Source organism: Perca fluviatilis, chromosome 1 (assembly GCF_010015445.1).
Source record: "Perca fluviatilis chromosome 1, GENO_Pfluv_1.0, whole genome shotgun sequence".
NCBI lineage: Eukaryota > Metazoa > Chordata > Actinopteri > Perciformes > Percidae > Perca > Perca fluviatilis.
The window spans coordinates 17,278,441-17,293,729 of NC_053112.1; the positions used below are offsets into that span (position 1 = coordinate 17,278,441).

Here is a 15,289-nt window from a genome sequence, read left to right on the forward strand (position 1 = left end):
CTACCACCATTCCATGCCACCACCACTGCCCCTGCACTGCCTCCACTGCCACCACCATATATACCATATATACTCTCCCCATACATATACTCCATATACTCCTCCACCATATACCATATACATATACTATATATACATATATACATATATACATATACTCTCCTTCATATACATATATATACCATATACCATATACATACCACTGTCTCTCACATATATATCTCTCCATATATACTCTCACATACACATACCATACACATATACACATATACATATACATATACATATACATATACATACACATATACTCACATATACATATACCACATACTCACCATATCTCTCACATATGTCTCCTCTCTCACTGCTCACTGTCTCACATATACCATATACCATATACATATATACATATACATACACATATATATGTGTGTGTGTGTCCTCTCTGCTGTGTGCTGCTGTCTGCCTCTTTGTCTCTCTCTTTCTGTCTCTGTGTGTGTGTGTGTGCCTGCCTGTGTGTGTGTGTGTCCTCTGTGCATGTGCTGTGTCTGTGTGTGTGTGTGTGTCTTCCTGTCTCTCACACACACACACACATATACACACACACACATACATACACACACATATATATACACACACACATATACACACACATATATATACACACATATACACACACATATATATACACACACATATACATACATATATATACACACACATATACATACATATATATACACACACATATACATACATATATATACACACACATATACATACATATATATACACACACATCGTTCCAACGTATTTCATACATCGTACAGATGCGCTCATGTACATCGTTCTAATGTATGTTATACCAGTGACACATTAATGAACAGTGGAGGAAGGCTACACCGGGTAAGTGAAACGCTCCGTTCGCGACGCGCAATAAATTGTTTTAGAAAACTAGTTCATTTTTTTGAACGTACGCACGACATCTGGTGTAGACAGTTCACTGATCATAGCAGAAGGTTAGGGCCTTTACAGAGTCAACGCGAACAAGCAACGCGAACAAGCAACGCGAACAAGCAACGCGAGCGACGCGCTCCCTTTCACAGTTTAAACAGCGGACGCAAGTAGACGCAAGCGTCACGGGTGATGCATGAAATGCAATACGCCGCCCACGCAACAGGGGGTAGCAGAGTGCTCCGCGGGGTTCGGTCGGCAGAGTCTCCACGCCGGTGTTCGGTCGGCAGAGCCAGAACCTCCCGGAGAGCAGCTGGCTGGCTGGCTGGCTTCTTTTTATCAGATGCTGGCGTGTTTCCCCACCAGCAGTGTGCTACGATTGGGAAGCACTGACCAATACATTGATAAAAGGTCGCTTAAACATGGTTTAGCGTTGATACATACCGAAAAATGTGACTCAGTAGTCCTATGTTTGATGAATTTCCTCAGCTAAGTTGATTCTATATTTTTGGGTAATGTACAATACGTGCCGTGTCGCCCCCACCGACAACGCGTAGTATTGTGCTCATCGGCGCGTCGCTTATCAAAAACTTGGACGACGTAAGTTTTTTTGACTTGCTGTTATCACAGCCCACGGCACAGCAGATAGAAGGCATATTTACCAAGGGGGTAAGCTTCGCTTCAGAACTCGAACCTCCTATGGCGCCATTTTGATGCTAGAAAGAGATCACCTCCCGTTACCATTCCACTGACTAGCATTCATTTTGTCGCCACTTGACAGTGAATAACTTTACATCTGAAGCGTTTAAAGACTATTTGTCCATTGTTTAGTTCTAAAGAAACACGACAATGTATAAAAGGCTCCATTACCTTGTACCTCACGTTATGGCTCCGTAGCAGACGTTTTTGTAAAAATAGGCTAACGATTGTGTCACATAGTAGAGAATTACCGTATAGTACAGGATAAGACTTACATGAGCTGTTTAGGTTTAATTACTAATGTTAACTAGCATTTTAGTTATCAATAATTAGCCTGTTCCTATGTTATCTCCTTACATATACCTACACTCTCCATCTCTGTAAGATTGGGAATGATTGAGATTTCTCTCGGCACAGCTACCAGAAGACTTACAACTTTCAGACACGTTGCTCATGTCACATCTACGTTGTCTCTGTCAGTTGGAGGCTGCGCAGTAAAGCTGGCCATCACCGGGAAAGTGCTTTTAATATCCTTCCCTGGTCTCCGTCCAGAGCAACGGGGTCTATTGGTCCATTATATATATATGTCAATGATTATATACTGTCCTGGGCAGTCCTGAAGACACACCAGGAATGGAACTGTTTATTTTTGAAATTTGTTTAACATCTGCTGTCAGCTTCTGTTGGAATGTAACACACACACACACACACACACACACACACACACACACACACACGTTTATTTTTGAAATTTGTTGACTGCTGTCAGCTTGTGTCAGAATGTTATGATGTATCATGTTTATGATGTCTTGATGAAACAGTGCCTATGATCCTTATGATGTCACCACTGAGGTCTGTTAATGTTACAGTTCCAGTGTGTAGGATTCACTGCCACAGCTCTCAGCACAGATCACAGCCCAGACAAGACCATTTCGAGGAAACAGTGTTTATTTTTTGACTGCTAAAGTTCTGGTACACTTTTCAACATAACTTTATAACTTCCAACTGTGTGCCTCCGTCTGCCCAGCTAGTGCCAGGCGCACAGCCCGTTGCTCACAATGTTTAAACAAAGATCCAACAAAACAATCTCACAGTCCTGTCTCTGTGGCGTGGGGCAGCCCTCTGAAGATCCAGGCCACTACAGCATATAAAGGGAGAGTTTAATTATCAGCAAGCATCAAACATCTCACCTGGCATCGTTCTCCTGATCTATCCCCACACCTCTCTCTACTGCAGCTGATCGCAGACCACGCCCATCTCCACAATGGCACCACAGCACAATAACATCAACTTACTCCAGTTTAGGATAAATCAGCTCATGTTCAAAGTGAGAAAACAAAAGTTGAACCATAATAACAAAACTAGATCAAAACTTTCGCAAATAGAATATTTGCAGACCAAAGTCACGGCTCTCGCGGAAGAGGTGAAAGCTCGCAAAGAGACGGTGAAGAAGCTGGAAATCAAACTCGATATTACCCAAGATGAAGCAGATGAAATGAGGCTTGATAAGGGTGAGTTGCTGATACAAATGCAGCGAGTCAGACTATCAATGAAAAAACAGAACGCTGCTATGTTGAGAATGGAAGCAGACCATAGCCATGATCTACTGATCCTTGAGGAGCAGAAAGAAACACTAGCAGCAGAGTTAAAAGAACTTAGATCTAGTACACCGCATCCACTACAAGTGGAGATACAAGTCCCGTGCAAACCAATAGTGGAAAACTTGCAAAAACAGCTACAAGAAAGAGACAATTTCATTGCAAGAGAAAATAAGGCTCATACGCAAATGGAAGAATTAATTAAACTTAAACAACTACAGATTTTGGCTTTACAGAATGCACTGAAAGACAAAAACAATGTTATTGATGAATTAAATAGCGATACACGTTTTTTAATGAACTACATACGTGTAGAACAGGAAGATGAACAATTAAGACAGGATAGGGCTGAAGAAAAGGACAACACTTTTCACACTGGCACATTCAAAGGTGTTGAGGAAGATTTGAAAACAACACAGTCCGAGCTCAAAGAAACGAAAGAGGAGCTGAACGAGGCCACCCGAAAGAACATCAACCTGGGTGAAACCGTCACACATACACAACACAAAGTTAAGGCCTGTAATCCAGACCTGATTAAGGAGAGAGAGAAAAATAGAAATCTGCAGGCATGCACGGGTTACACCTCTGTCCCTAACAACTGTATACAGAAAAGCATTGATGTCATCGTCAATGACACCAAAGTGCAGATGGAGGGAAACACTGAGGCTGGTTTTAGAAAAACGGTTGCCGATGAAGACGTAATTATCAGCAGTTACAAAAAGTGCCTCAACGATTCGTCCAGGGCCCTGAAACGCTGTAAGAGAGCAGTGAAAAAGGACCAGGACCACAGTGTCTTGATCAAAATAAAGCAGGTTCTTGAAAAATCGTGGATAAATAAAGTGCTGCAAAAAGTCTTTCAAATTTCAAAAAATGCAAAGAAACCACCATCTCCCCCCTCTCCCCAAAGCCTCCCAGATGCCAATATTGTGTCATCTGTGCATCCCTGTGCAGATGACACAATGTCATCATCCACGCAGCTGCATCAGTACTCACAGGGCAGAGTCATTCACGTGAGGCCGTATAATGCAGAGAGTAGTGGTCTTCCAAAAGTTGACATCTAAAACTCCCCTTAGCAGCACCTCCATTCCCCATTGACCCATGACCCATCCTTCCCTGTGTAGTGATTGAAACAGGTATGTGTCCAGAACAAACCAGGACGAGAGGCCAGTTACAAAATATAAATTGAGTTTATTCACAAAGTCTGCATAGAGGGCAGCATGGCGACCCAATGGTTAGCACTGTGGCCTCACAGCAAGAAGGTTCTGGGTTCGAATCCAGGTCGTTCCAGGCCTTTCTGTGTGGAGTTTGCACGTTCCCGTGTTTGCGTGGGGTTCCTCCGGGTCCTCCGGTTTCCCCCACCATCAAAAACTTGTACCAGGTTCTCCAGTCAGTGCCCTTGATCGAGGCACTCGCTCAGATCTGGAGTTGGTCCCCGGGCGCTGTGATGGCTGCCCACTGCTCCCTTGAGTGATGGGTTAAATGCAGAGAATGAATTTCATTAAATGTTTGTGTATGTGACAATAAAACACTAATAGCAAAAGGCCAACAGCGCCAGCGTGGAACTACACACTAGAACTTTAGAGGGGGAAAGCCCTAGAATTGCACAGCGCCTGTCAGCGATTAAATGTGACGTTTTTTTAGAAGTTGGTGCCTTCTAGACCGATAAAAAGACAGAAAATGTGGATGAAAGACAGCTCCCAGAATGCACTTGCTTCACTTCCCCACAGGCCACTCTCAAGCCACGCCTACTGGTTACAGAGTGCAGTCAAGTCAAAATGTTTCACCGTGGCTCAAGTGGTGTTACACATTTAAAATATATAAAAACATTATAGTGGCAATCTGTCCACAAAAAAAAAAAAATGCCACTGCAGGGAATTTGAAGCCATTTCCAACTCTCGCTGTTGCAAAAAATGAGGTCCTCCGTCATCGTATAGTTAATCCTCTATTGTATAAATGTATTTAAAAAACACATACAAAAGACTGACTAGAAAGATTAAACAAGATCTAAAAACCATCACTATCACACAGCTGAGGTTGAAAAAAAACTGTGTGGCTTCCCAGAACCTAATTCACCCTCTGGCTCCCCTGTGATTCCCTTCCTACCCTGGCTGATTAGCACATACACACAGGTGCACGTGACGTAACAAACCAACCAACCAACCAACCATTCACCCAAACACACTATACATGCACACACATCCAAATTGGCCACAACAGGTAATGGAACGGCTCAGGAGGTGGGACCCAAAAGCAGGCGAAAAACACAGTAAGTAAGATTAAGTGATTTAATGCGTATAATATATAAAATAATGGTGCTGGTGGCAAAAAAGGGGGAGTCGTGTCGACGAAATCCAGTGGTGAGTGGTGGGTGCAGTGCGCTCTCCAGAGTGTGCCCAGTGAAGAGGTGGTGACGACCATGTGGTAGGCCTCCTCCAGAGTCCAAACAATTGAGTCTGAAGCCAATCCTTACAGAGAGAGAGAGGAGCAGGCGGGAGGAGCAAGAAGGCAGGCAGGAACACGAGCAAGCAAGGCAGGCTGCAACAGGAGATAAACACAGAAACAACTTTTAGCTACACAAGCTAAAACACCAGTTACACAGATAACACAGGGAGCCAGGAGTGCAACTATACCACACCAGTAGACTGTATAATCTGGCGACAAGTGGCTCACAGAGCCAGCCTTAAATACTGCAGGAGGGTGATTAGGGAATGAGGTTCACCTGGCGCCACCTGCCAGCTAAGCCACGCCCACAGCTCACGGTCATCAGCACAGGAGGGAAAACAAACAAAAACACACAGAACAATAAGAAGCACGGGCTGCCATGATGACATCATGACACAACAGACATTATGTAAAAACATTATATAAAAACGACAATATATAAAACCGACATACGAGACAGGCTACATTTAGTGCACACACAACTAATACATAAAGTGTAATTACTATTCACCGTGAGGTGAAAGTAGAATATAAGAACTTTCTTGAGATTTGCGTGGTTTTAATCACCAGCAACAATAAATAGTCCATCCAGATGTGCGCTGTGGAGCTGATGGCCACTGATGGCCACTGATGGCTCTGTAAAGTTCAGCTAAAGCATTGGTAGCATTAGCGCTTGGTAGGATCAGACTGATCTCATGAATTGGCATATGTATGTATGACACGCCAATTTTTATGCCGTTTTGGCGTGTTATCAAGACGCATAATCGCATTTTAGCGTGTATATCAACGCAAATCGGCCGCCTTAACCTCCAATTTCCGCCGTAGCGAGTAGTATAAAGGAACGGGGGACTGCGTAAGCAGATAGGTTGGGGTGGTGGATGGCTAAAACACAGGACTTCACCCGGGAGAGCCGGGCCAGTCGCGTATAGATGTAGAAGACTTTTCATAAAAAAAAAGGGAAAGAAAAAAAAAATGTTTTCCTGACCGGAAGCCTCTCCAAAAGAACAGGGTTCAAATTAAGGCATGGATACCCGACCCGAGGCCGACGGGTCCCGATGGGTCCCGACGGGCCGGGCCGGGTTCGGACAGATATTTAGAAATTATGGTTCGGGTCGGGTCGGGCTCGGTCACATCAGCGTGATAAGGAATTTGTTGTAAAATGGTGCTGCAGCTCCTTTTAAGAGAGCTCAGTGCGTGTGTGTGTGTGTGTGAGTGTGTGGTAAGTGGGCAGAAAAGAGAGAGAAAAAGAGGAAGCAGACGTGTTGTGCAACCGGAGTAGAGTTGGTGGATATTCATGTTCTAACGTGGGCCCTGGAGGTAATGAGTCTCCCCTGGTTTTCTGATCACAGTCGGAAACACACTGAACATTTTAACAGCTGATTAACGTGCGCTTGTTGCCCCGTGTGCGCTGATGCGCTCATCTGTTGACATTTCCGAATGCCTTCCTACAATCGCTTAATAAAAAAAGGGCTTTCCACACAAATAAACGTAGCCTACATGTGTCATTAGTATGAGAGGAAAAAAGATGAGATTTTTTCGGGCTCGGGTCGGGCTCGGACATACATTTCTTAATGCCTGTCGGACGCGGGCCAGGCTCGGACAGAAAAATTCGGCCCGATCCGGACTCTAGTTCAAATCCCCCCTTACCCAAACAAATTGTCCTGTATTTGTTTCAGAGTATTATGCTACAGCATGTCTGTATTACACAAAACAATTATATATAAAGTTTTTAACCGTTTAATGTTAAATTTAATTCTATATTTTTTTTTTTAAATGATGTGGAAACAATATGATAAGACCTCATGATTTGAAGGTTATGACAATAATACTTTTACATGCTGCTACTGGTAAAAGTTGAATTTAACTTAATAGTATATTATATAATGATACAAAATTCCAAAGCACTATATAAATTTATATGTTTAATTTTATTTCATTTTTACTTCCTCAATCAAATAAAGACACAGTGATGCTTTCAAGATATTTTATTAAAAAACTACCTAATTCTAAAACACACCAAATAAAGATCTAAAACACAATAAAAATCTAAAACATACAATAAAAATTAACACACTTTGTAAAATAAAATGTAACAAATAAATATAAAAAAATATATAAAAAATATATACAGTTTTTGTCCATTGCTTACACAACTAAAAACAAATGCTTAGACCAAAGCCTCAAAACCTAAACTTCTTGTAGCATAGCTTAAACACAGTGTAACCTTAGCTTAAACACAGTGTAACATAGCTTAAACACAGTGTAACCATAGCTTAAACACAGTGTAACATAGTTTAAACACAGTGTAACCTTAGCTTAAACACAGTGTAACCTTAGCTTAAACACAGTGTAACCTTAGCTTAAACACAGTGTAACCATAGCTTAAACACAGTGTAACCTTAGCTTAAACACAGTGTAACCTTAGCTTAAACACAGTGTAACCATAGCTTAAACACAGTGTAACCTTAGCTTAAACACAGTGTAACATAGCTTAAACACAGTGTAACCTTAGCTTAAACACAGTGTAACATAGCTTAAACACAGTGTAACATAGCTTAAACACAGTGTAACCATAGCTTAAACACAGTGTAACCTTAGCTTAAACACAGTGTAACATAGCTTAAACACAGTGTAACATAGCTTAAACACAGTGTAACCATAGCTTAAACACAGTGTAACCTTAGCTTAAACACAGTGTAACCTTAGCTTAAACACAGTGTAACCTTAGCTTAAACACAGTGTAACATAGCTTAAACACAGTGTAACCATAGCTTAAACACAGTGTAACATAGCTTAAACACAGTGTAACCTTAGTTTAAACACAGTGTAACCTTAGCTTAAACACAGTGCTGGGATTGCTGGGATTGGGAAACGGTTTCAGAGCCCTGCAGGAAAGATAGGATGGGCACCGCTCCAACTGGCTCATCACTGGTCTCCTGAAATATGACATCAAATATAGCAATTTAGTCAGTCTGTCGGACGGTCAGTGATTGACAGTGAGTGTTTAGTCTGGATTACCTGAGAGTCTGTGCCCACCATAGCAGTAGGGCAGTGATCCTCTGTCTCCATGGCTACAGCAGCTGAGATGTTGGGCTGTACCTTGTGCTTGTCCCAGTTCAACACAACAGGACGACAACCTGGCTCCACAAACTGCAGTCCAAATCTCTCCCCTGTGTCCCTGTTTGTATTTTGCAGCCTGGGATATTTAGCTTGGCCTGTCACCTTGACAGAGGCTGTGTTCAGTCCTGAAATTAACAGGGAGTCGAACACAGCTGGCAGCTCCAGGCTGTTTCAGGTCCACCAGCCTCTGGAAGTTCCACCGCACCACTCCAGTCATTGCCTGGGCCTGGAAAAGTTCACAGGACACCTGGTTGCCTGTCACCAACTGGGCTTAGTGGAAGCCCTCCTGCTGAGAGGTGCCTCTCACTGGAATCGTAACAGGTACAGCGGCTCCTGCACCCTTGTTGTAGTTGAGGTGCCACCATACCTGTACAGAATTCCCTCCCCCACGTCAGGGTCGCTCAGGCAGCCTCTCAGGATGTGGACGCGTTGGATCCTCCACAACTTCAGCATGGAGGCCTTAAACAGGGGCACATCATTGGCGTCCTTTGCCAGGTAGAAGTGGTGCAACATATCTTCAACCCTCTGCAGCAGCTCCCTCGGCTGTGGCACCTTTGTCCTGCAGTGCTCTCTTATGTGCTGCTTTGTCGGATTTGCAGGAGAGATTCCACAGAAGGTGTATGCCTCTGTGAGCCTTTGTAGATCCCTCTGGTCCACCACAACAAATGCTGCAGAGGAACTAGCAGAAGGAGCTGAACAGAGGCTGATGTTCAGACACACACTCCCTGGTAAAGCGCCTCATGCAGTGAAACAAGTCTAACTCGATGGCAATGTCTTTGTTAAACTTGCTCCTCGAGGCACTGTTGTTGGCCAGGTTGCCAGAGGTCGCCTTCGCCACGGTGGCCTCTGACGTCCTCCAGCAGTCCCACAGCAGGTGCTCCTGATGACCAGGGTCCAGGACCTCGAAGGCAGCACAGCAGTCCCTAAAACATTGAAAATTAATTTCATTAGAGCCACTACAATATGTTTTTTTTATATTCTATTTATTATATTTTTCAAATTAAACAAACAAACAAACAGGGCTCAGATGCAGCTATTGCCAGTTGTTACAGTCATACTTAGTGCAGCGGTAGGAGGAAAGGTTGTTGATACAGGAACATAATTAGTTTACTGTATTTTAGCTTTTTCAAAATGAGTTAGGAATGGGTTCCAAGAACGGGAAAACGTGTCCCTTTGACTAGTGCGGAGTTTTTCCATTTGTATTATGGATAGCATATCGGTGATCCATACCTGAAAGGAGGGAGGAGAGGGAGACTTCCATTCCCTCAATATTAGTCTCTTGGCAACTATCAGTCCCAGTTCCAATGGTTGCTGCATTATAGTTGGAATTGCCTTTGTTATTTGTGAGCAGCCAAAAACAGCAAGTCCAGGCTCGGGCTGAAGGGGCCTCTGATATGCTTTGGAATACCAGTCAAATATTTTAGACCAAAAGTTTGCCAATGAGGAGCAGGACCAAAAAGCATGGGACAGTGTACCCTCTGACACATTACATCTGTCACACACTGGGGAAACTGATGGATATATTCTATGTAATCTGACTTTGGAATAGTGTAAGCGATGGACAATTTTAAATTGAATTAATTGGTGTCTACTGTTTATAGAGCAGGAATGAATATTAGACAAACAGGTGTTCCACATGGATTCGGATAGCTCCACACCTAACTCTTCTTTACAAGTATCCCTAGTTTTCACAGTGTGCGCCGCAATACAGTCATCAAATAGACATACAATTCTCAAAATAAGACGCTTTGAGAAAGGAGGGCTCTTACAAATATCATAAATTTCATGCTCCAGGGGTAGATTTTGAAAATCTTCAATTTTTGATTGGGCGTAATGCCTAACCTGCAAATACCGAAATAAATGGGAATTGGAGAGATTATATTTTCCTTTCAGTTGGCTGAATGATGCAAATTTACCGTCAATGTACAGATTATTAAGTGAGACCAAGCCCTTCTTTCTCCAGTCATGGTACGATATGTCATGCCAGGGAGGCAGAAAACTATGGTTAAAGCATATAGGTGTTTGTACTGATGTATTTGGTAGTTTTAGAAAGACCCTAACCTGGTTTAAAATTCTTACTGACTGTTTTACCACAAAGCATAAATTCTTATAGGACTCTGGCTTTTCAAACTTGGAAAATAACATAGCTGGCAATGAAGAGTTATTCACAGAGTTGGCCTCCATCTTAAGCCACAAGGGGGTTGCAAGCGTCTGATTATCCAAGGATCCCTGTTGCCAGAACATGAATGCCCTAACATTGGCAGCCCAGTAATAGTGTTTAAATACAGGCAGGTCCAACCCTCCCTCTAATCTAGACTTCTGCATGTGTGCCTTTGAAATCCTGGCATTTTTGCCATTCCAAATATAGGACAGGATAATTGAGTCCAAGTCTTTAAAAAAGGCTGCGGTGAGATAAATGGGGAGTTTTGGCATAAGTATAAAAATTTGGTAAGGGCGATCATTTTGAGTTTATGCGTCCGATCATTGATAAGGGAAGAATTTTCCAACATTCAATATTTTGTTTTAATTTTGAAATAAATTCTGCGAAATTTAATTTAAATATTAGTTTTGGATCCTTAGGTATAGTCAGACCAAGGTAGGTGAAATGATCATTAACTATTTTGAATGGGATACTTTGTAAAAAGCCTGGTGAATAAATACTGGAAAGAGGCAATACAATATGTTTTTTTTAAACAGTGAGTCTTATTAAATTTACAGTTTAAAAGGATATACTGTTAGTTTACTATACTATTTGTGTTTTTTGTTATTTATATGGACTATTAAAAAGGAGAGTCAGATTACACAATGAACTGCAAATTAAGTAATAAAAACTGGACATGAAGACAACAATAAACAAACAACACAGTTCGCGTTCATTATGGCATAGGAAGACATTGTGCCGGACGACAGCACCACCTTCCTAGCCACTTTCCGAGTATGATCTGACCTGAGTACTTGTCCAAAGGTTCCCTGTAGCAAGAGAGTGAGGAGCTGCTCCTGCCGTTGAAACTCACGGACCAGGCAGTCGACCAGGTAGTGAGAAGAAATAGACACTCCACACCAGCCGTCAGCAACGGAGTATCCACCGAATGGAGCCTGAGTGTCTGCCTGTCTGAGAAGCCCAGTGATGGTTCTCTGGCCGTAAACTCCTGCCTCAGCATCCCTGACGTTCTGTACACTGAGCAGGTAGGCCAGGTGAGCTCTCTCATATTTAAGGTGGAGTGCCTCCGTCAGCTGCTTAGCCATGTCCTCCGGTGATCTGCCGCTGCGCCTCATCTCATCCATTACAGATTTGCAGATGGCCTTTTTGTGGGTAAGGAAAGCCGGAACAATGTTGCTGAAGTGCTCCGGTAGCTTCTCCAGCCACTGGGTCTTGTCAGCATGCCAGTACTTCCTACAGGCCTTGCAGGTGAGCCGAGAGGCTAAAATATAGTACTGGCCGCTGGTGCCAATAATAACCCTTGGCCTTCCAACGCCGGAAGAAGCTACCTGAGGGTTGGGACAATCATGAAGGCAGGGCAAGATGTAATTGTTCCTTACCCTCTCCATGATTGTGTGCTCCGGCTTCCAAATGAAAAAAGGATGAAGCTGACAGTATTTAGGTGACGGCAGCTCAGAGATTGAGTCTATGAGCTCAGGCTGAGGTGGATTACGCCACAGTGACAGCATGTTCATAGGATGACGAACAGGACGTGACCCTGGCCACAGACCCAACGCCTCCAGCTCAGTCTTCATCCAAATTTTCTGCTGGTGGGAGCAGTTCCACTGCGCTACATCCTGAGCATAGCCAGGGACAGAGGCTGCAGGCTGGTGTGGGACATCTAAAGGGACAGACGGTGCTGGAGAAAAACCTGTTGGTGGAGACACAGCCAGGGCTCTGGAGACTGCTGCTGCTGGCCCTGAAAGCACAGGTGACTACTAGATTAGACTACAGTACTATCATAAACAGTAAGAGTTTAAAAAACACTCTGTTAATTAAACTATATCCACCTACTTAGTTCAGTGGCAAATTTACAGGGAGACAGATTCAGCATCCCCCTCTCCAACTCCTTGTCTTCCTCCATCGCTAGAAGATGAAACAATAACATTTATTGTGTGTCAGGTTCATAAAATACTAAAAATCTGTATTTGCATATTTTTGTGAACTGACCTAGAGTGCTAGATGTAGGCGGTGTAGGTGCAGCTGATGTAGTGGAGACTCCTGCAGGTGGTGGGCAGGACACCCCCTCCCCCCCGACTCAGCCCTCTGCTGCTTGAGGATGTATTGCTGCAGGCTGTACATCTTGCTGTTTTTGATGCACTTTACTTCTACGATGAAGGCAGCATATCCATCTGCCCTGCTCTCCCAGATCTGCCTCCAGGTATCCTTTGCCCTGGATCCAAAGCCGACAGTATTGTCACCCTCTGATGCCACTGGTGGCGCAGGCAGCCTGGAAGCTAGATACTCCCTCAGGTCCCTAATTTCCTGGAAGCTCCTGGCATAGTCCAGAAATGACAGCAGGCTGTCCTTGTTGTGTCCCTGAGGGTTGAAGGTCCCATCTCTCTCCTCCTCTTCTACCTTTTTCATAAGGTAGATGGTGTAGCCAACATCGTTTTCCAGGAGCCACCTAAACAATTTACCCTTGTACTTGCCAAACTGCAGCACATACTCCCCCATCACCTCCAGTCGGTCAGACACATCCCCTCCCCGCTCAAAGACCACAGTGAGAGCATTGGTCTTCACAAGGTCATGTCTCTGAGTGGGAGACTTGTCCTGAAGAGAAGGGTTCTTTTTGATCTGCATGGCCTCGTCAGAGGGATCCTGCCGCAGATGGCCTGATGGACCCTTCCTGAAAGACACCATAGTCTTTCTGGGAAAGAAGTTGGTTGTCTTCTTCATTATCTCCTGTGCACAACAAAACACAATGTATATTATATAGTAATAATCAAAATATAGTCATACTGTTACATAAACAGTTATTTATTTTAACATCAATCAGCATTTGTAATGACTAAGTAACAGCATAGATAGATAGATCAAAGATAGTAGTATTTAGCCATTGAAAATATACAGTATGATGCCTGAAACACAATGTAACTGCAACATATTTACAGTGCCTCTGTGTTTATCGGAGTTTGTATATTACACTACTGTCTTAACTCCAATATACTAGGATAATAACCCACTTCTGTCCTTATTACTTAAATAACTGTCCAGATTACCTGTTCTGTATTATAGTACTACCATGAACTGTAACTTGTAATGGATAAGCATTAAATATAAACTAACAAATAAGATTGTCTCTGTTTTTTTTTTTTTTTTTTATATCCATCCATGATAAAAAGGATACACAAATGATGATCTGGTAGAAAAGTCACAGGCAGTTCCTGGGGACGTCTTCACACCAACATGGCAGGTCTTCAGCTGTTGAAAGGTTGACTGGCCTAGCTGGTCATAGTGTAGACACGCCTGGGCTGCCTAGCTCTCCTTGGCCTGTTTCTCCACATCTCGGTATCACTTCGCTCATCCTCTGATTCAACAGTCGGAACATCAATCTCCCTCCCCGAGTCCCATCTGTTTTTACTTTCCCTGTGCCCGAATACTAGTGTTGTAAGCTAATCAGCGGTCCGCGCTAGCTTGTTTCAAACTACAAACACATGCGATTAGCATGAAAACATGTCCCAGAGAACGGTCGAGTGGGTACACATCTGTTATTATCCCCTAGTTTCGTTTTGCGCCGGAATTGTCCTTTATTTTACGTTCAAATATATGCATTATGAACAAAGAACCGTCATTATTTCCAAGCAATGTTGTGCTGAGTTAGCTAGCTAGCTAACATTAGCGTGTTCTAGCCTTGGAGCAAACGTAGCTAGCTAGGTGTTTTTGTTAATCTTGTCGACATTTAGTTGTGAATGGGGCCTCCCACACTGCTCGATACACGCCCGGTATTTCTCCCCTTGGGTTTCGGGAAGGGAACAAATTCCACCACCCTATCCAAACTTTTAGGATACCAGGTCGGTTTTGCACAACACTCATGTGCCTAGTTACGGTTGCTAAGCCACGATTGGCCTGTGGCGGGTTTCGGGCGTGGCTTAGCGAAGGGTCATACTTTTTTTTCGCGGTCATCCACAAAAAAAATATGGAAACGCCAGAGGAAACGGTTAGTTTTATTTTTTGCCTAAATGGTACTGAAATCTCGACTGGGAATATAAAGCTGGAGACTTGTCATCGAACCAAAATGTAATCTGCCAACTAACTCTAAATCATATAAAAGATAGCTAAACGTCCGAGCCTTAGTCATATTCAGGGGCCGTGTAATGACTGTCTATAAGGGATACATTAAACATACACAAGCATTACATTAAGTTGTGCAACTTAACTTTCAGAACTACAAGTTTCAACCTGAGACTGATCTGTATATTGTTGAAGTTAAAAAAGTTAAAACAATGTACTTTTGGTTATGCAGCTTGCAGGTAGATCTAATCAAATAACTACA

The 15,289-nt window shown here is 43.1% G+C and overlaps 1 protein-coding gene across 1 annotated transcript; it reads right to left on the bottom strand.

Annotated features, from left to right (window-relative positions):
* Window positions 1–8,525: 8,525 nt before the first annotated feature.
* LOC120569451 lies at window positions 8,526–13,033 on the bottom strand. The gene is made up of 5 exons (XM_039817320.1): window positions 12,964–13,033; window positions 12,808–12,879; window positions 11,761–12,712; window positions 8,712–9,736; window positions 8,526–8,629 (listed from the first exon to the last, which is right to left on the bottom strand). The coding sequence occupies exons 2-4, from the start codon at window positions 12,875–12,877 to the stop codon at window positions 9,493–9,495; spliced, it is 1,266 nt and encodes a 421-aa protein (XP_039673254.1). The 5' UTR covers window positions 12,878–12,879; window positions 12,964–13,033; the 3' UTR covers window positions 8,526–8,629; window positions 8,712–9,492.
* Window positions 13,034–15,289: the final 2,256 nt, after the last annotated feature.